Raw genomic sequence first — 22,276 nt, forward strand, 5'->3', positions numbered from 1 at the left:
TAGAGACCTTAAGCTAGAGAACATCCTTTGTGAATACACCGATCGGGTAAGTGGCTTTTTTAAATGACAGGCAGCTATCAGAAGGACATGAGTTGTTGCTAGAGGAATAAGAATATCATGTTTTTTTCCCCCTCAGGTGTCCCCAGTAAAGATCTGTGATTTTGACTTGGGGAGTGGAGTGAAGCTCAGCAGTGCCTGTACCCCCATCACCACTCCAGAGCTCACCACCCCGGTAACAGTCTATTCACACACACACACACACACACACACACACACACACACACACACACACACACACACACAGACAGCTCCACAGGCNAAGATATTATATATTTATGCATTGTGTGTATTATTAATATAACTTTTGTATATTATGTATTGCTCAAATAATTTTAAATGAAGTTTAAAAAAAAAAAAAGAAGTAAAATGAAGAGCCGTTTAGGAGCCGGCTCTTCTTAGTGAGCCGAGCAAAATGATCCGGCATTCCCATCACTAATACGTAAAGAGATAGTATCTATAAGGGACGGCTCAATTCACGACGTGACGTCACATGCCCCCCCACTCTCGGGTGGACGCCCTCTCAGCCCTGGTCTGGCGGAAACACTGCGGTCATCGCTGTATACAGTGGTATGAAAGTACCAAGAAAATGTGCCTATTTTAGGTATTGAAAGGTAACAACACGGGCTTACCTAATCTTATTATTTACTTAACATACTCCTAACATTAGATCCTTTGATCTAGATTCTGTGTGAAGGTTGCCAGAATTTGATAACGGTTGTGTTATTATGGAAGAGCAGGACACATCCATAACACAATAACACAGAGAACAAGAATAGAAAGTGCATACAAAGAGCCGTCGAAGAATTTTCTAAATCATAAAAAAGGAAAAAAAAATGTCTGACTTTGTTACAAACAGAATATTCTCACTCACCTTCACAGCAAACTCATGTCCATTCTGCAGACTTATGCATCCCTGAACTTTAGCAAAAGCCCCCCGACCGAGCACCTCATCTGTCAGTTTGTAGAGATCTGAAGAAGGAGTCACGTATAAGACTGCAGAAGGGGTTTGTGTTGTGTTTTTTTTGTACGTGTTACAATATTATCAGCTTCATTACCATCAAAAGTGCCTGTGGAGCTGTCTGTCGCTCTGGTTCTTTTCTTCTTCTTTCTTTTAGCTGCATCTGGGATATTCACCGGCTGGCTTTTCTCAATTTCTGTAGCAACACAAAAGAAATGCAAGCAAATGAGTAAACACAGCAGTGACTTTGCCGGTGGGTTACTGTATGCACCATTAGTTTCAGTAGTTCCAGAGCCGTTCTGAACCATAGTGCTGTCGTACCTGCTGGGCCCTGGGAGAGGGGCTGTCTCTGCTCTGAAACGACCCCGTTCCCCTGAGCTGCCTCACAGCTCTGCCCCACTTGGCCCACAGCCAGGGAGTTACCCTGAAATACAGAGAAGAGGCCGCATGATAGGGGGGAAGAGAGGGAGGGGAATGTGAGAGTGAAGCCAGAGAGATCCATGGTGGTACAGTGGAGAAAACACGCGAAGAAATACATTATTCTCTGACTGTTTTCACTGTTAAACTTTGAAAACGTTTTCCACTAACACACCTTCTCTGATAAAAGTGACATACTTTCATTATCGGAAAAAAAACTACTATTCCAACTATTTAATCTTTTCACCTGTGGCAACCTGCCAACACAGTGAGCTGTTGAGAATACAGGAAGACACATGCCTTATCTCACCCTGGATATTACCGGAGTGCATGACTCAGAGAATGATGAAACTTCAATATTTTGGTAAAGTTGATAACCTTGATAACCTTGTGTGTAAAAAGACTTCCTGGAAACTTGATAGTTTCCATCACATGTTGGGGGAAGTTAAATGTTGAGAAAGCACCAGTGTTCAAAGCTGAAAGTGTCTTACCTGGAGAGAGTGCTGGAAGGTTTGCAACTCTTTCATCATGCTGTGCCTCACCATGTCTGCCAACTGAGAGCACATCACAAACACTGAGTTAGTCTGGAACAGCCTACATCAGAAGAGACAGAGATATTTAGTGTACACGATGAAAAGTAGTTTAAAACTGGTGGGAAGTCAGAGAATTGGATCAATGAAAAGGAAAAAAACGGTTTCCCCTTTCTGTTAAAATGTTGTTTCGGTTTGTTCGAGGATAGACAATAACATAATAAAGTTAATGTTGATTAGCTTTAGCTTTCTAACAAGTAAAATATATGTATTAGTCTTCTGTTCGCTTTTTTTAATATATCATACGTGATCAAATCTAGAAGTAATAGGACTTACTATGTCGCTTACTGATTATGTCCTAAAACTCGGTAATGTTAGTTATCAAGTGTTTACCGACAGCCAGCAATGCAGCCACATTGTTAACCTACTTAACATTAGCACTGTTGTTACACATATAGACACCCTTAACAAGAGGAAATAATGCGTACAACATTAACAATACCATCATGTAAGCTAGAGTTAGCGTATACCGCTGACTCTTTGTTTAACCCGGTGTTATTGTCATTAGCTGGGGCTAGCTATTAGGTGCTAAACTAGGTTTTCCTATACGATTTACGCTAACTCAATAGTTTGTAATTTAAAAAAACAGTGAAGTTTTAGTCAAAACGAAAACATACATGCCATAATACCTTTCTCACCTGCCCTCTGTGTCCAAACCAGCCGAATCCCGTCTGTCAAAGCGTCTCACAGCTGATGTAAGCATCCATCGCTAGCTGACATCCATCAAACACACAGCAGTGACGCGCAGGGCGGGAAATAACACCAGCAGATGTATTCCCCGCCCCTTTCTGAAGATCCGCTTCTCCCATTGGTCGAAAATAGGGATATCACTACTACGTCACTTCGCTTGGCTGGCTGCCGCACCCCAATCCACGTACGAGTTCTTTTAATACATCAGTGACGTAATGGGGATTTTGTGTGCATGATGTGGCATTTATTTACAAATGCAGAGGTTTGGCAGGTCAGCAGTATTTAGGAATTACGACTCATGGCACAAACCCTTCATCATTATTATGTTTTTATAGTTTATAGTTGTCTTCACTTATGTGGTACAATTCTTGGTTTAAACCAGAATATAGACCTAACCGTTAAAGAAAGTATCTTATTGTAAATCGCTTTGGATAAAAGCGTCAGCTAAATGCAATGTAATGTAATATAATGTAATGTATGAGAATACATGTCCTTTTTATATATTTTCAATTTCAGAGTTGACTGATGATGACAGGCTAAAAACTAAATCTTAACCCAATGATTTGTACACATTTTTGTGGTGCGGTAAAAAAAAAAAACACATTTTAAAAACCATTTACTGTTTTTAGGCTGCTTTATGTTCAAAGTATTGAAAAAGACATCACATAAAATACAAACATTCATTCAACAAAACAAGATCCAACACTGTATTTAAAAAGGCGAAACATACATGCACAGGACGGAAACAAAATTAGTACATGAAATGTATTATAAACCAAAACACAAAGTCCTAAAATAATGTCATCAAACAGTAAACAAGTAAAAATCTCTTGGTACAAGGCCACCATGTGAAGAAGTGTGGTATTAAGTTGATACTCTGAGTAGCTTAAAAACTACTCATACAACTTTATATAAAAGTGTTCATTATTTAGAGATTTTTTGATGCAGACGATTTCTAACGGGGCTCAGATAACGTGCAAATGTAAACTCATTTTGTCCATTTGGTTTTATTTAGTTGCATATCTTCTCTGTCATCTCCTTCTGAAAAGAAAAGAAAAGGACATGTTTAACACATCACATTAATACTGTACAATAAGATCAATGATTGTTATGAAGTTCAATATACTATTTTAATTAACATTATTAGTTATTGTGATTGCAACAACTGCAGAGCTGCATTACAGTACGTGCTACAGACGGATAAAACAGAGTATTACCATTCAATATTTTCTGTAGTAGTGTGGTACATCAATTTCTCATCCCTGTTTCCCTCTGAGATGGAATTACACAGCCCACGCTCCATAATGACAATAACTGAAGCCTTTTATTGAAGCTTAGAGCACAATGCTCTATTTGCTCATTTGTGATGGAGGTAGATTTATTGGAAAGAGGAAACCAATATTAAAACTATCTCATTACATGACTGCACAAAGTCAGCTACTTTTCTTTGAAGACATTTTGCTTCAAATTCAAACATTTTCTATAAAGTAAGTCATATTTTTCATTAAGAAAAATCGGAAAACAATTAGTTTCTAATGCAAAATTACTGTAATCCAAGAAGAGGAAGTCTATGTGTTTCAGACCAAAACATTTAATTTGTTTTCCTTTTGCCAGCATGTGCACAAGCTGGGGAAACACACTGAGATTAGGATAAATCTAAACATCATCCAACAAGCTGCACATTAATTTATCAATGGCACGGTGGCCGGTGACACTGACAGCCCTCCCAACTTGAATCATCCATCTGATCCTCTTTCTCCTGCTCCCTGTCGTCACCCTCACACATTATAATAAGGTTGCTCTTTTGTCTCACCAGCGGCTCCAGTTCAGAGTGATCAATGAGGTTGAACTCTGAGATGAAGTAGTAGTAGTGCTTGTAGCAGGTATTGATGTGGGCCTCTGCGCCCATGCTGCAGATGCTGTCAAAGTGATGGATGTAAACATGCACAAACACCCGGAAGAGACGGCTCAGGATCTTCTTGCACACCTGCTGGAAGTTCTTTGGGAATGGTACACCTGTTGTGAAGAAAGGAGAGCTGTGTTACACTAATGAGAAATTGTTTAATTGAATGTTAATAAAAAATGTCATCGATTTCTACACCATTAAAAAAATGTTTTGCAGATGTTATATTCTGTAAGTAATCTGATTTCCCTTCAACAGCATCAGTCATTGAGTGCTAGGCAGTATCTTAATGAAATCTGATTTTCATGGACAATGTATTAATGTGACAAGAAGTTATCCTGACACAGCCTACTTTCCATTAATGGCTCAAAAAAGTGGATATAAAAGAAAAAAGATATAACCTTCTCTTATATCTAATCTTATATTATCACCTTTTTTTAATATAACTTTTAAAATTACACATTTTGTACCTGCAAGAGGCCCCAGTCACTCAGTCACTTACGGGTGCCATAGAGTGTCATATAAAACTGATAGAAGCCTATTTAGCTGAAACAATCTTTTACATTAAGTGTTATTCAACAAAAAAATACAAATGTGTTTTCGAGGAAAAGTAACACGATCTGATGACGAATATGTGTTAATGGATGTTTTGCAGATTTACTGGAAGATGTGCAAAATCTGGAGAAAATTCCCACTGAATTGTTACAACAAGTATTGGGGGAAAAGTATATTTGTTGCCCCTTCATGTGGTTATAATACATAATGAAATCTACTGAATAAAAGAAAGGCACCATGCCTAAAAATAAAAAATGTAAGGATCACTTTGTAGGATTGATGTGTCATGAAGCGACTTAACTGTGTTTTCTCAACAGTGAAAAACTAAAACAAATCCTTTAAGTTATCGCATCTATGGAAGGGCTGTGTGGTTCGCCAGACAAAAACAGTTTGGTAGCCATTGTTCTGTTTCTCTATATCCACTCATTTTCCGTCCCTATTTATTCCTGCTGAGGCTCGTGAATTGTGCACATACACACTGGGTACATTCTAGGGAAACCCCCTTTTAAAATTGCGCATTTAGCATAGCCATTTAGACAGTTGGGCAATTTTGAGTTATTCTTTTGACTTGATTTCTGGTCTATTGACAGTAGTGGAAACCAGAACTCCCTGAGGAAAGTCGTGTAAGCTCCATGCAGAGACCTTTCTGATTCTCTCCTCCATTATGCTAATTGTCAAATCTGCTGCTGAGATAAAATACCACCTGAAGCGCACATGCAATCTCCTCTAAATGTCAAGCTCATTGTTTAATTAACCTCTGCTTGAACTCGTCGTCCCATGTGAGATGTTAATGAAGGGGAACAGCATTGATGCAGTGCCGGCAGCAATCAGTCATGTATTATGTTACACACTCAATAATAGCCTTCATTTGTAGACTCCTCACACACCTACTCTGGTGGGGAAGATGTTTTCATTATTGATGAGCGACTCTATCCAGTCCATCAGCAGGTTCATGTACTTGAGCGCGGGCAGCTTGGTGGGTTTCTTGTAGTCGGCACCGTCCTGCCACCTGTACTCGTACCTCAGCCCGCCAGACATGATGGGACACGTGCGCTCGGAGCAGTATTCGCTCACCGTGCCATAGATTAGGTTGATCCTGTTGAAGAAATCCACCACATGAACTGCGACCCAGTCGCTGATGTTCTCTCCCTCTGGCAGCTGGACCACTTTCCTCAGGTCTAAGCCGGACTTGAGCGAGGCCTGGGCCTTCTTGTAGAGTTCAAAGCGCTGGGTGCCCGGTTCAAACCTCTTCCTGGGCCTGAATGTCTTGTCTTTGCTGAACACTTGTCCAAGGCACAATGCCATTGACTCCCCTCAGATAAGGGGAGAATGAGCTCTCCAGAATAACAAGCAGTTTTTGAGGATAATGAGGGACCTTCCTGAGAGATGGAAACCAGACTCGGAAATCAGGTCACGGGAGGTCAGCGTCTGTCATATAAAGATTGCAGGGAGCAGTTGTTTGCTGTGAAGAAGAAGAACAAAATAAGAAGTCAGAGGCCTTTTCATTTCCTGTCAATCCACTGCTTCAGGTCAGAGGGACCACAAATGGCAGATAACCGAAACAACCAAGGTCTAACAACAAGCAGAACCTATCATTGTCAGACTGTTTTCAAAGAGGCCAAACAAACCGTGAAGTAAGTGTGACATCATACATTTCCCAAACATTTGCAAGTACTAGATCATTGAGATGACACATACTGTATGCTGCAGCACAAAACACTGTGACCCATCTCAAATGTGCAATTAGTGCATCCACTGCTCGGTGTGACCAAGAAGAGCATATCATAAGACTTTCAATGGCACCCATGGAAACAAATACTAACAGTTTCAATCGGATGTTGTAAAATCTCAGGTCACTAAGGTCAAGCATAATTTAGAAAATGAATGGCATGCTGCGACAACCATTTCTAAAGAGCAGCATGAGAGAAAAGAGTCCACAGTTAATGCTCTGCTCAGACACAGATCAAGACAGATGAAAATAAAGAAACTTGAGGTTTGCTGTGTGACAACTAATGGAAAGAACAGTGTCGGTTCCCCGTTTTGGAAACTAGTTTTGGTATTAAAAACACGCCCAAAATATGACTGAAAAGTGATTTAGTTTTTTTCCAATAGCTATTTACCATCTGGCAGATTATCAGTGGCGCCGTAAGGGGGTGAAACGTTAGGACGATTCTAAGCGCCCGTGACTGACAAACTATTTTAGAACATTAAGAACAAAATGTTTAAGTAACCAATGGGATTATCTTTTCATGGGGCTCAAAATCCCTGGCGTCGCCCCTGCAGATGATACACATGGTCTGGGAGCATGCCCTCACTACATATTATGTAATTCACAGTTTTTATTGTTATGATTGTAAAAGATAATATTTGAATATAGAGTATAGGAAAATAAGGTGGGCGGTTTTTTAGTAATAAATTCAGGTTCAAAAGGTTACATTTAATTGTTTTACACTCCACTCAGTTGTTTGTTTCCATTCGGTTATTTAGATAACTGTATCATATTTTTCCTCCACATACTGTAATTGACACTACAGTCCCATTCAAGTGAGTGTGGTTGCAACATGACACTATATCCGCATTTGTGTCCTACTTTTTTCTGCTGGCGGTCTCAGTGTTTCCTGTGGCTGTTTCTCTGTGACTGAGATAAGCAGACGTTTCTGTCTCTGCTTCAGTGATAGAATTAGCAGCACTGACACTCTGGTGTGTTGTGAATTTCTTTTGACATCAGTTCAGACAACCCAAACTCCACACATGTCAAGCTTATGGTTGGAATTGGTTAAAGGTTCATTTGTTGTTATTGCAAAAGAGTTGTGCAATGAAAAGTCCCTTTGTGCTTTGAAGAGAAAACAAAAGCAAAAGTGTCCTGTGACCATTGGGCTCTGGTTACTCTTATTATTTGAAGAAAATAGCATTGATTTGAAAAGCAAGCAGCATTTGATATTTGAGTAGAGTACTTTTCTTTCCACTAGCTTTCACAGTGTGTCTGATCTCAGTTGAATACTCACCACTGGGGGAGCATGAATACGTGGTCATGAGATAGCTCTTAATGTGTGCATAACAAAAGGGCTTGAGGAGGGATCTTAGTTACAGTGTCATTCAGCACTCCTTTCAGGGAGGCACAGTTTCAGACAGAAAATTAAACCTGGACGCTTTTTGTACTGAACACATTATAGGTTTGTACAAAAAGTGACAGCATGTGTGACTTCTTTTTATCACTTTGCGTATCTCCCTGCATGCCTCAACAGCCTGTGACTGAAGCATGTCTGATCACGCACTGTTGGCATACTTTCCTGAGTTGTTCAGGATTTTGCTCCAGCAGACACAACTCAATCCCTCTCAAGAAACAGAAATGCAAATGAGAAAGAAAACAAAGTTACAAGTAAGCAGAAACAAAGGAAGAGGCAGATCAAAAACAATAGAGAATGGAAAAAGCTGTCTGCACTGTACCTGGCTTCAATCCTACATCGGAGGAATGTGGTGGGAAGTTCAGGGATGATTCAGGCGTCGGAGCCCTGGACTTCAGACTCCCTGCAGGACAGCTCCAGCTGATCTGCCCCCTTCGAGCCCCTCTGGATCCACTCCCTCTCCCACTAGCAGACCGAGAGGCTCCAACTTCACTCACAGACAAGAGAGAAAAAGTTGTTTGGCTTCTCTTCCTGGAGATGATGTCACATCCTGACTTTGCCTTCTGGGCTCTGTCCGCCTGTGTGGGGGTGTGTGTGTTGAGGACCTATAAATTGAAAGAGTAGAAGGGCTAGAAAAGCCCCCCAACTCAGCCCCTCCTGTTTTTCCATTTATTTTCTTTCCTTCTCATCCTGTAGACGAAGGCAGCTAGTCCCACTGAAGGACAGCCCTCTGTTAAAGGTCCTGAGAAAACCACCCCTCCTCTGAAGCCACATATAGGACCGAAGGAGAGGAATGATCCCACAAATATTTCTGGATGTTTGGCAGTCGATGTTGCTCTTTTTTTGTGAACTCTCAATAACATGTCATTTACATTCTTGGCCTTTTTAAAGATATTTTCAAGAACTTAAAAAACTCTTGTCTCCGAAATGCTTAATCCATAAATGCATTCAAATCATGAGCAAAACCTGCATGTTTGACTAAAATTGGTGTATCTCCTGGTGCCCTGGGGGTTAGTGTTCAAATGAAAGCTGCCCTGAATGTTCCCTCTGTCTTAAAGGTGAATAGATGCCACAACAATGAAGAGGGTCTCTGTTTCTCTGCTGTACCACAACCTGCAAAAAGAAGCTGTCTAGCCCTGTTTTTTTTGTTGACCTTTCAGATTTTGTTGTAGGGAGCCTCTGGAGCAGAAATGAAAGAGTTTTAAAAATGTTATGTTTTGGTAAGTTTTTAGGGAAATGTTGTAATATTGCAACGTTGGCCTTAGGTGGGAGCAGAATTTCTGTATTTCTACTCACATTGTCTGAATAAATATATTGAAGAACTAAGGGTTCATTTGCAGGATTGATTGCTTACTTAGCCCTATATCAGTATATAGCATGACACACATCAGTCATATTTGTTATGAATAATAATTTATCATTTATTAAATAGTAACTCGCTTTGGATAAAAGTGTCAGCTAAATGCCATCTAATGTAATGTAATGTAAGGCAATGGTAGTCCCAAAAACAGTTCCTGTCGTCGGAAAAAGCACAGATGATTTGCCTCTTATCTTGATTGCATTTGACTTTATTTGGTTTGAAGCATGTAGAAAAGACAGAAAGTGAAAAATGTATTGCTTAATGTTTGATTACATATAGGCTAGTCAAATGTGTGATCGGAAGAAGTCTTAAAAACCACCTGATTATGATGTTTTATAATGTATGTATGTACACATATGAATACATGTTAATACCTGTATATTTTGTTGAAATATTATTTTATACGTTTTTGCATCATATCTTTACACTACTCTGATTTCTGGAAGCTTCAGAAAAATGGACATGGGGGGAAAAGAAAGCGGTGAAAAGTTGCAGTAAGCCAATATATCCACTTGGGGTCACCATGACTGTAATTATTAGACTATATGTTCAGTAAATTGTGGTCAGAGGAATACTCTTTGGTCCAGCAGGTGGTATAGATTAATTTTGTTGGTAGCAATTTGGTATCAATGCTTTAAATACTGTTATATATTTGAAGAAAGCAGCTTAAAATCTAGCATTTACAGTTGTATTTTTGTTCTCCCTGCTGTTTGGCTGTGCCTGCATGTTTTAGTTTCTCTTTCCTTTTTCTCCACTGTGTTACATGTTATCTATTTAAATTTATGATTTACAATTATTCATTTGTAATTGGATTGCTTTTTTTGATGTATGTGAAGGAAACTAACAATTGTTTAAAAATAAAAAGCATATATAGTCGAGGAGAAAGCAGAGGACTGGCACTAAACTAATAAACTAAAGTCAGGTTAAGTGTTGAATAAGCTTGCAAAACTCAATAATAAGGTATGTAAGAGCCCCTGTTTAAAAACGAGTTAACATACAAACAAGTAGCCTATGTGTGATCTTGCCAAAATATCTGAACTATAGTGCAATGGAAGATTTAAAAAAGATTTAAAAAACTTGACAACATTAACAGGAAGCATGGACGTCTTGCTGCAGCCTTTGCTCTCTACTTTGTGTTATTGCAATTGCCTGAAGATGTGCAAAAGGAGGAAGTGCAACCAGTCAGGCTTATTTTGTCACTTTTGATTGTGACACATAAAACATCCTTCCAGTCCAAACCAACACGTTTAGTGAAACAGTTGTAGATCTGGGATACACCTTTATATCCAACTGTTAATATATGTTTACATAATCAGTGCTTATTTGAGGTGAAACAAAGCAAAAAATAAGAGACGAATATATTTTAGGTATAGACTAAACTTGACACATTCCAAGCATTTTACTGTCAATTTAACTGTTGTTTTGGTTAAAACAAAGAGACATTTTTGTTCTGTAATTTTAACTGCTAAACTGAATATTTAATATATTTAAACAGATAACTAATGGTTAAGTTGTTCATCAGGTTTAACATTTCTCCAACAGGCCTCAGGTAGTGTAAAAGAGAGGCTAGCGCTTAAAGGAGGGGAGTTTACCTGCTGGATGATTTATGATCACGCAGGCAAAGCAGGTGTCTGATGCTACATACTCAATACAGATCCTCCATTCTCTCTGTTATTTCTTTGTGTATTTATTATAACTCCGCCTCAGGAGAACTTCATCAACATTATTTGAGTTTGCATTTCATCTGAAAGGGTAGTGAGCGTGGGATCACTTTACCTCATTAGATCATATTTAACAAAATGTCAAGTTGACTGAGCGGAGTTTACACTGTGTCAAATGTGAAACATCTTGTCGGTGCTGTTTGACAGACAAGCATATCTTCATCTTTATTGGGGATAATATTATGTCATTTATCGATTCAAAGCCTGAATAACCGTTTGGTATAAATAATCTCGTTGTTTTTTTATTATACAGTGGAAGATAAAGGCTGTAAAAAGAAATACAAGGTTAAGGAAGATATCTTTGGTGTGCTTTTAATGTATTATTTTTTTGCAATTATTAATATATACATTGATTTGAATGATTGTTTGGGTATATATATGTTTGTCCTGCCTCTTTGCTGTTTTTACACCGTAAACCAAAAATGGAGTGTATATTATCCATTTTACATACCAAACAGGCCCTTATCAGAAGCAGCATAATTAACACTTATATTGGTCTGAATAAGCATCAGCTGTAAAGTCAAAGCTGAACCTGTTAGACTGAAGATACAATTGATTGATTTTATATTGGAGATGACTTTTGTTTCTTTGACAGAATTCGTTTTTTATTCAAGAAAACACAAGCACATCATACATACACATACAACGTTGACATCAGGGATATGTTCACATACAGAGTGAAACAAAAGCAACCAAAAATAATAAATGAATTAGTAAAAAACACTCAAAAGTCAGATTTTAAGTAAAGTATTTGTCAAATACAAATGTGGTTATATTTAAAAGTGGTGCCATATTGAAAAGTGAAGGTAAAAGTGTGTGACATTTTAAGTAAACACAAATATTTGTGTTGGATTGTTTGTCCATTCAACATCAGACCAAACCATTCTCAAATAAAGAGGGTGATAAAAATATATAACAACTTGTTTCTTCATGGATATATTGGTAATGATTGACATTTGATACAGTCACTTGGTTACGTCCTTATTAGGCGACCAGCTCTCAGTTCAGATGACTCCACCTTTTTCCAGCTCCATCAACTGAGTGTGAGGAAGGTTTAAACGGAAGGGAAGAGGAAGAGGAAGCAGAGCTCACTTCATACACTACCTTCGACACTTTCCCGCAACTATAACGCAAGTGAGTACTTTTATAACACTGTTTTGTTATTCATTAACACAGATAGGAGTAAAATACGTAGGTTTTTTTGTTTCTGCACGGTGCCAGTTTCCGTTACGTCGTAAAGTTAAATTCACTCAAATTGGTGAAATGTTTTGGTTATCTTGATGTAGATTAAAAACCTTTTGCCTACATGTGCTGTAAATTAAGATTTTTTTTAGCGGGTTAAAGTTTAAAGAGAGTCACATCCGGCTTTATTTCTTCTGTGACGCCCAAATGTATATCCATTGTGTGGTTAAATATTACATTTGCACACAATATTTTAACTAGTAATTTGGGGTAATACTGGTATCGTCCTGTTTGCAGCCCGCTTCTCATCAGTTGCACCTGTGCTGCGGACAAAGAGCTCATTGACAGCCGGGCTATTGTTCCCCTGCACTTTGAAGGCAGTAAATAAGCTATTTGTGTAGATTGTATCTGTCAAACATAGATTAGGAGATACAGAGAAGACATTGATGTGTTTAACAGGTAGGTTGTCGATCAGAAGTGAGATTTACCTGCTAGCAAAACATGATAACTGTTTCTAACGGTTCACTTTCTTGCACCATAGTTTCCTGCTTTTAGTAGCTTCAGTTGTGACTAATGTATTGTCCTAAAGGCATAGATTAGAGTATGTTTTAAGACAGGTATTTGATCTTTTCTGTGTGTTTGAAAGGTTTTGGTAGCTTACTAAGAGTTGTTTGCTAGGCTACGATTAACGCGGTTAGCATCTACCACCAAGCAGCAGTATGTCAACGGTTAATAGTAGATAATAGACTGGGGATAGCTGCAACACGTTTTTCATTTTGCTTAGTTACTTATAGACTTTTTGCTCTATAACAACTCATGTTTTATATATTAAACGTACATATGTGTGCTATTTACCCATGCCATTTAAAGATTAATATATATATATATATTACAGCTTGTTCACAATATACATTTGAAGGAAAAACATCATGGACGGTACTCTGATATTCTCTCTAGTATTAATATAATACTCTTTATTTCACTATTTAATTTTCAATTTTTGTCTTAATGAGCATAGTATTCTTAAAATGGGTATTGTTGTGCAATAATATTATAGTTGCATTTATTTATACAATATTTAAATAGCATTATTTATTGTACAAACCTGCATCTGTTTGATATCTGATTTTCGTTAAAGTAGTCGATATGAACGCTGACCTTGGACTTTTGGGTGATTTTGGTTGAACTGCTCATTATTTACCTCACAATCACTTTTGCAGTTTCAAGAAAAATATAAACTTGTATGTGGGTTACAAATATTCTTTAAATCACCCCAAAAACTACTACTTAAAATGTAAAATGCTGTTGTGTGGTCTATCATGACTTGGCTCATTAGCTGTAGTCACAACGTGTTGCCACCTTCCCCACTCTGTCAGCCGTGACGTCACACCATGTGCTCGCTACACACACACATTTTATCACATGCTTCCAATGTCACTTATAAGTCAACAGGACAGTATGTAAAGATAACGTTTCTTGATAATTACTCTGATACTTTTCCGAGCAGTCTAGATTACTGGATGCTACAGCATGAGTCATGCCTGGGAGAAAGATAGAACCAATTACAACCACACCTCCTTCATACAATACAAGCATACTGAAATTGTAGGATTATACTACACCAGAAAGTAGTACCACAGTTAATGTAAGTTGACACTTTGACACGGACCACATTTGAAATGAAGCGCATTTCCCGCAAAACATCAGTAACTGTTTGGACATAGATCTCAAAAAGCGGATGTGTTACAGCAGAACCTGAGCTTGTTTCTTGATAGACTTTGTGTTTCTTGAATGTCTCATTGACGCTTCTCTTTTCCGATGATGGCCTTGGGATAGATTATGGATCACTAACACTGTAGACATTAGGGCTCTGCGATTATTTTGGTCAATAATTTATATCACGATTATTAAATACAATTATTCATTGACTTTGAAAACATCCATTTATTGAACTTTAAAACAAATTAAAATAATAATTTGAACAGTATCAAACTGTTGATTACCCTGAACGTATAATTCAACTGAAAAATAAATGATACATTTATATTTACATTTAAATAAATAACATCAAAATAATAAATACCAATAAACAAGATCAACAAATATTTTTGGAGCGCACTTCAACAAGCTACTGAACATATATAAATATGATAAATAAATGAGACTAAAATAAATTCGATCAAATATGTTGCAGTGCACTGTCACACCCAAGCAAAGTAATCGTTTTTTTTCGATTAAGTTGTTTTCGTAATTGTGGCAGGCCAAAATCATAATTACGATTTAAAATACGATTAATTGCACAGCCCTAGTAGACATCTGTCAACATTACCACAGTGGCATGGAGACAAAGAGGCTCAAGGTCAACCAGTCCAGGTGTACCCACCCACTGATAGTAATGTAAACACTGCAGCAGCATTGTGACTGTTAACGCTCCAACTTTGCATGTTGTTATCACACCATCAGCTTCCAATGTCAACACCTTCTCCAAAGGACTCCTTTAGTTCCACTGAGGTGAAAAGACATGGGAACTGTTTGCAGTGTGTTGTGTTTATGCAGCAGCCTTTATACAGGGTGTCTGCAGGGTCTTAAAAAGTATTAAAAGTTGATAAATCAAAGCGAAAATTAAGGCTATTAAAAAGTATTAAACAGCATTTTCCAAGGTATTACTTTTTGTAGCTTGTTTTCAATAAGTATATAAATGGTCCAAAGAGGTTGTATTCTACAGTGTGCCTGAATGTAATCATTGCGTAGGTGTGTAGTGTGATTCTGTGTCGTTTATTTATGGCATCCCGTTGGGTTTGACGTAATCTGAACAGGACATCGCACGCTCACTGCTTGATANTTTTAGTAAGTAACGAAGTAACGCGTGTCGGGGCAATGTTAGTAACTGTAGTGTGATTACTGAATTATAAAAGTAGCGCGTTGAACTACTCCGTTACCGACAAAAGTAATATTATAACACCCAACTCTGGTCACAACGTTGCATGCTAACCATGTACGAGTAAATATTATATTATATTTGTTACCCCATGGTTATAAAACGAACAATCCAAACTCATTAAAAGTACCTAACACATTTGATAACCTATCCACTGGCAGAAGGGACAGGGTTTGTTAGATTGTGTGACTTGACTTTAGAGAGTCTGTCTTACCTCTGCAGAACATGAGGAGTTGGAAGACCTCTCTCTGGTGCGTTCTGTAAATAAAGAAATTGATTAATTGACTTGAAATTATTCAAAAAAGAATAGCATTTGATGAAGGACACGGTGTTCTTGTATCCGGAAACAATATTAGAATACCAAGAACAAAACGGCTCATCCAGAGCACGGATGTAACATTACTCACCCCCTGCACCCAGGGGTGCTTGAGGACCTGAGCAGCACTGAGGCGCAGAGTGGCGTCCCGGACCAGCAGCTTGGATATGAGATCCTTCGCCCCCCCCGTGATGCGGTCCCAGTCCTTGTCTGGAAACTCATACTTGCCCTGCTGGATGCTCTCAAACAGGTGGCTCTGAGGAGAGAATATGACGCAACATTAGGGCTGAACGATTGATCGATTTTAAATCAAAAAGCCTGTGATTTTTTGTTCTTCTTGTGTGTCAGTCATCCACACCAATCAGAAGTGCTGTGCTCCACATGTACCAGTCATTGTTAACCAATCAGAAGTGGCCCATGATAGTAGGTGATAGACAGATTGATCCAATCACCTGCCAAGTGCTTTTGAAAGTGCCTGCCCTTTCCAAATGGCTTCCAATGGAGCTCAGATGGTTTGGTGAAACAAACCATCTGAGTCAGGTTAGTAATGCTCCATCACATGTTTCTATTACAGGGTGAGTCTTAAACTGAAGCTTGACTTTAAAGCAACCCAACGGAAGTTTCATGTAAGTTTAGTTATTTCGCTCGTAGCTGCGGGGGTGCTAGAGACGGGAGCACGTTGATACGACCTTCCTAGCCGGAGTTATGGCCGCATTTTACAATAAACTTCCGTTGGATCGCTTAAAAACAAATATCGCAAATCGAATGGCAATATCTGTCAGAAAAATCGCAATTTGATTGTTTTCCTAAAATCGTGCAGCCCTATGAAGGAGGTTACTTTTTTTGCCGAAAGTGACATGACAAACCATTGAATGCCTCAATCACAGAGATAGAGATGCAACACAGAAGAGAAAGGATTCATTTGCAGTGTGGCTGAAAATGGAGTGAAAGCAAGAAGGGGAATTAAGAGCAGGGAAAGGGTTAAGTAATTAAATATAAAAATCACAGTCATACCTCACAGTGATCTCACGCTGCAATGGTTACACAGCATTCAGCCAGGCAAGGGGAGTCGTGTGTGACAAGAAAAAAAAAAAAACATGAGACAACGTGAAACCCACAAGAAACGCCAAACATTTAAAATGAAAATAAATGTTTGTTTGTTAGAATGTAGTATTAACAACATTGGTGCTTGAAATAAATGACGACTCAAAATGTTGTTAATTATTTATGGTTTTACGCAGAATTAATGAAACATCCATGCTATCAGCCTTTTGCGTAAATCTAAATGCTAACATGCTCCAATGGTGATGCTAACATGCTAATTTTTAGCACACATGTTGACCAGGTTAATTTAGTATGTTAGCAACAAGTGTCACAACAAAGAAACACAAATGGTTGAAGCTCATGTATTCAATGTATTTAGTTTTGCAGGATGTTTATGTAAAATCAGTCACTCAGTATTTTTATTCATGTTTACTCTTTTTTGAAAACCCTTGTGTGAACTCTTATCTGTACTATCCTAACTCTTATAGCACTTATGTCATACCTGAATGTCCCTACATGGATTAATACATATTTAACTTCTCTTAAAGGTGGGGTAGGTAAGAATTGAGAAACCAGCTCGAGTGGCTAGAATTTGAAAATACGCAACCGAAAGAAATCTGCCCCTTCCTTCAGACTTCCTTCCAGAGCCCCTCCTCCAACACACACGAATGCGCACATGACCAATGAGGGCACGAGATAAGTTTGTGCACAGATGGAAGGCTGANACGTAAAAGGGGGTATTTGCCTACAAATTGTTGGCCGCATTTCCCCGGAGTGCCGCGATAGTTCGGTCACTCGCACGTTTACAGTTGACAAAGTCTAATGCAGTTTGCGGTTGCCCTACCGTATTTTATGGTTGATGTCGTCTTAGGTCGTGATGTGTGGATGGGATTTGCCGTTACTAATGTAAGGTCCGTGTGAGCATCTGTATGTTGGAGGAAACCTGGTAGAATATATTGAATAACTTTTGTTTCGATGTTTTCTATTATGGGAACCTTTATAACAAATTATGTAAATTTTATCCGGAATTAACAAAAATGAAACTAAATAGTTGAAAATTATGAAAAATTCTGCGTTCTGTGGGGACCAAAAAAATTATCCTTTTTTTTCCCCCCGGAACGAAACGTATTTTTGTGGTTGGTGTGAAACGTTTTTGGTCAAAAAAGGGTACAGGAAAAAAGTGGAGTCACCTTGATTTCCTCAGCGAAACCTTTCTTTCCCAACTGTCAACCTTCGACTTACCACACTATTTGTGTAAAAACGGTTTTTTTTCCAAGAACCCCCCTTTCGCCAAAGATTTGTTTCAAGGTTTGTTTTTACGGGGGGAAAAACGTGGACGGTTTCACAAAAAGAGTAATTGATTAGTCACCCAACCCATGGTTGGACCTGGACCAACTGGAACTCGGAGAAACAGAAGGTACGGTCTGACACCATTACAACTGTCTACAGATGATCCCGACACGGTTAATTTAGTCATAAAATTTTAGCATTTAATTTACTTTAAAACCGGAGAACCGGGGTTGTTAAAATGCTGTTTTTTTGTTGAATTAGCTTTTTGCTAAGAAGAACAAACCGCACACTGTCACGTGACGGTTTGTATAAACTAGCTAAATAAATCAGAGTCAATAAATAGTATAAATATAATACAAGGTTCTATCGAACAACTTACACGCGAGGTTTTTTATAAACAAACTAGAAACCAAAATAACCCATAAATTAATACAAACCTAACAAACTAAATAAATTTACATTTTATTATCTTTACATAGTAAATAAAAAAGTCAACTTAAATTTGTAAGTCCCATTTAGTTGTCAAACCTATCGACAAGTTTAATAAAGTAAATTAAACAAAATTTCAAGTTATTTACCTACAAAAAACGTTTCAGTTACTTATTTTAACATAAATTATAGAACCGTCCAAATGGTTGGAAGATAAGGAGGAAGGACAATCAATACTGTATATAGTAAATGTGAGGTAACGTGTGTCGCCAAGGTAACCGGTTAAAACTCCAAGTGGCGATGAGGTCTTAAAATGTACGGAAAGGGTCTTAAAAAAGGTCTTAAAAGGTCTTACATTTGACTTCAGGATTCCTGCATATACCCTGCTATACCACAGTGTCCTCCTGTTAGGTCACTGAGCAGCTAGAGTTCATTGCTACAGTAGGTAGTGGAACATGTCATGCACATTTTCCTCTACAAATACTCCCACCTGGTTTGGTGTTAAAGGGCTCCTTGTCACCTCTCTGTGACTTCAGTTCATTGAAACACAAAGCATGATGGTGTTTCAGAAAAAGTGGCGGTTTATGACCTTGGGATATGTGATATGTTTATGGCCTCAGTGTATTTACATAGTTTTTTGTATAATGGTAGGGACCTGCACAAACTGTCACTCTTTACTTTTAATTGGAAGAGGCTAACACAGGCCCATATACAAACTGCTGATACATAAATGCTAACTTAAATGAATGTTGTCAGTTATCTTGGCCCATTTGTGCTTTGTGCGTCGAATAATCCTTTTAAATAAGTCAGTTTGTCAAATTTAGGCTATTAGAGGATTCTAGTAAATGCATTTTCCTCCCATGTTAATGGATTGAAACCGTTTTAAGTGATGCCACATGCTCCGAATGACATTGAGAGGGTTAATGTTTGATCACTGAACAATAGAGTACGTCTTCCTTGCTTATGTTTCAGGAAACTGTTAGAAATTCATGCTTTGAGGTTTTGAGGTGTTTCTTCCTGTGTAGAACTTACATAACATTCAGCGTGCATTCAGGCTACTATTCTGAATGTCAGCGAGGGTGCAGTTAAGGATACTGTTATCTGTTACAGCTCCACTCTGCACGGTTTACTTTGAGGCTGATTATTTTTCATACAGTATAAAGCTTTTCAAGAGAAAGAACAGTGAACCGTTAGCACAGACCGCTGTCCAGAAGTCCTCGGTTTTTAATCCACACTAACCAAAGCAGTAACAGACTTCTGCTCTATAGCGTGTGTGTCAACTTACAATTTGAAGCTCCTTTCCAGTAGCTGTAACAGCAACATGCAGTAAAGATTTTATTTTACATTATACATATTTTTCAAGGACAATATAGTTAGATATTATGATAAGATAGTACTTGTTTGTGTTGCAGCAGCATACAAAGACATGGCATTGTACAATACAAATTAAAATAAATAAACAAGAAAGTAGAAAATATACATGTTGAATTTACAAATGAGCAATAACAAGATATACAGCAAGTTATTATATATACATAAGTAAGTGGCAGATGGAATATTACATTAAATGTAAAATGTACAGTGTGATTTTAAGTCCAAGAGAGTCAAATCCCAACATTTGATCAAATAAAAAAAACAAGAGAAGTTCGGCTTAGTAGTTAAGCACAAGTGTAGTTTAATACTACCGGTAGTTGTTCTTGTTTTTGTTCTAAATGGCACGATGTCCTTGGCTCTGATTACGGCTGTGTTTTGACCAGCATGCCTGACAAAGTGGCAACAAGTTTAGGTTTGTTTTTAGTTTCATCAATCGTTTTCCTTCTTTCTCTGTCCTGTGGTTATAACTGTGCCTGCTAGCTTAGCCTTGAAGAGATTTCATAGATAGTGTTTGGTAAAACAGCTGCGTCATCATTTTATTGGAAAATTAGACCAAAGGTCAGCTTGTAAAAGTAAACAAAAATACACATTAAAAAAATATATGACTGTTTAGGGGATGTTGGCACAACTCCATGTTGTTTCATCTTTCTTTCTGTTATATTATGCATATCGGGAAGTCCCAGTTGTTTATTTACTGCAGCTTTAGCACATTTGCATGTTTCGTGTCATACTATGATGTCGTAGCTGCGGCATCTTAGGTATTCTAGACGGACATGAAGAGTGTCATTCCAGTCGTAATTATGACTTGCTTGCTCACGATTCTCAACCTGGTAACCCCGGCCCGGTTTACACTTCGCCTTGTTTTGTCAATGAGTGTTAGCTTTGTCTCTCGTGACGCACACAAAGACGCACCATTGCGTCAGCAAGAAAACCCTTCATGGGGGGAAAAGGATCCAATCAATTCACGTGGTTACTGGATGTTTAAGTGGGATGATGATACAATTAGACACAGCTCAAAATGAACTTAGCACAGATAGAAAGACCAGTAACCAACAGGCTGGCATATTGCTGATTGATTTGTAACATTCAAATAGTTGATGAAGTAAAAGAGTTTACTTGCTTTTCTAATTGTTGGAGTAATCTTTTTCAATGAAGGTGCTAAAAGTATTTCTTTTTATTAAATAGAAATCTACTAGACAGTTTGGTAATGTATCAAAGTTCTTTAAGCCGTTTACATTTAGTCTCAAGATTTGAGGTTGTTGGTTGTTTTAGGAGAGACGGAGGTGTTGGGATCCTCCTTAAGATTTTCCCTGTGATGAAAGGTTTCTTTGGAAATTCCTCTCAGATTACCAAACAAGATATCTTGCTCTGAGCTCAAGTCAGAACTTGTAGATTTTCACACACTCTTGAGCATTGCCTCCTTTTGTGCTATTGGGTTCATCTTTTCTCTTTTCATTGTTTTAATCAATATTATAGAATTTGAGCTTGAGTTCAATCTCGATAAAGATGACCAAATGTCAGCAGTGAAATGACACAGTTTGCAGAACACCTTTTCACTCAGACATAGAGTAGTTTCCATAGTTGTGTGTGAACACAGTTTTCTTATGCAATGAGGGACTTTTGCAAACAGCCATTACATTAGCTTTTACTCAAATGGATTGGATCATGTGGTTTAGCTGTTAAATTATTACTAATCTGAACAACAAAGTGCTTTGCCCTCTTTCACTTTATTGTGTAAATGTCATTTGTAAGGTTGCGATGCACTATTGTTGACTGTGGGAAGTTCCAGAAATCTGAGTCGTTGATGCACAGAGGGAGGGGGGAGGGGCGTGAAGAGAACAAGACCTGTTTTTAAATGGCCGGCATTGTCCGAATACCTGCAGGTAGACTGCTTATGCTCGCCCACTCCCACCTAAACACAGACCCCACCCTGGTGTAAACACGCGGTGTCACGACTCGTTCAGAAACATTCCTGTGAAGGGGGGATAAGAAGCCTTTTTCTTTTTAGGTTGGTTAACTTCAAGTTTGTTTAAATCTGTCGTTAAAATGGCAGCTCTCTGTTCTGCATGGTGCGGAGCAGTTTGCATTTGATTTCCTAGATTGGCACTTACAGTGGGGCAAAAAAGTATTTAGTCAGCCACCAATTGTTCAAGTTCTCCCACTTAAAAAGATGAGAGAGGCCTGTAATTTTCATCCTAGGTATACCTTAACTATGAGAGACAAAATGAGAAAAAAAAATCCAGAAAATCACATTGTCTGATTTTTAAAGAATTTATTTGCAAATTATGGTGGAAAATAAGTATTTGGTCAATAACAAAAGTTCA

At 38.2% G+C, this 22,276-nt stretch overlaps 3 protein-coding genes across 5 annotated transcripts in view; 1 reads left to right on the forward strand and 2 right to left on the reverse strand.

The window, feature by feature from the left end:
- Positions 1 to 827: 827 nt before the first annotated feature.
- LOC104965510 (MAPK interacting serine/threonine kinase 1) lies at positions 828 to 2,755 on the reverse strand. The gene is made up of 5 exons (XM_010794468.1): positions 2,664 to 2,755; positions 1,927 to 2,029; positions 1,340 to 1,442; positions 1,116 to 1,214; positions 828 to 1,029 (listed from the first exon to the last, which is right to left on the reverse strand). Exons 1-5 carry the CDS (start codon positions 2,726 to 2,728, stop codon positions 869 to 871), a joined length of 531 nt encoding a protein of 176 aa, XP_010792770.1. The 5' UTR covers positions 2,729 to 2,755; the 3' UTR covers positions 828 to 868.
- Positions 2,756 to 3,330: 575 nt separating this feature from the next.
- mob3c (MOB kinase activator 3C) lies at positions 3,331 to 8,981 on the reverse strand. 2 transcript variants are annotated; one of them, XM_010794467.1, is made up of 4 exons: positions 8,621 to 8,981; positions 6,061 to 6,635; positions 4,529 to 4,731; positions 3,331 to 3,753 (listed from the first exon to the last, which is right to left on the reverse strand). In XM_010794467.1, the coding sequence occupies exons 2-4, from the start codon at positions 6,476 to 6,478 to the stop codon at positions 3,727 to 3,729; spliced, it is 648 nt and encodes a 215-aa protein (XP_010792769.1). In that variant the 5' UTR covers positions 6,479 to 6,635; positions 8,621 to 8,981; the 3' UTR covers positions 3,331 to 3,726. The 2 variants fall into 2 exon arrangements, with proteins under 2 accessions (XP_010792769.1, XP_010792768.1); XM_010794466.1 differs by having other exon boundaries at positions 3,331 to 3,756; positions 8,621 to 8,978.
- Positions 8,982 to 12,410: 3,429 nt separating this feature from the next.
- The window catches only part of elovl1b (ELOVL fatty acid elongase 1b), a 21,077-nt gene continuing 11,211 nt past the window's right edge, over positions 12,411 to 22,276 (forward strand). The window contains exon 1 of one of the 2 annotated variants that reach the window (XM_010794464.1): positions 12,411 to 12,513. The gene's annotated coding sequence lies outside the window, so the exon portion shown is untranslated. The remainder of the gene's footprint in view (positions 12,514 to 22,276) is intronic. The other variant, XM_010794465.1, reaches the window with a different exon arrangement.

Source organism: Notothenia coriiceps, unplaced genomic scaffold (genome assembly GCF_000735185.1).
Source record: "Notothenia coriiceps isolate Sejong01 unplaced genomic scaffold, NC01 NC01_scaffold00037246, whole genome shotgun sequence".
Taxonomy (NCBI): domain Eukaryota; kingdom Metazoa; phylum Chordata; class Actinopteri; order Perciformes; family Nototheniidae; genus Notothenia; species Notothenia coriiceps.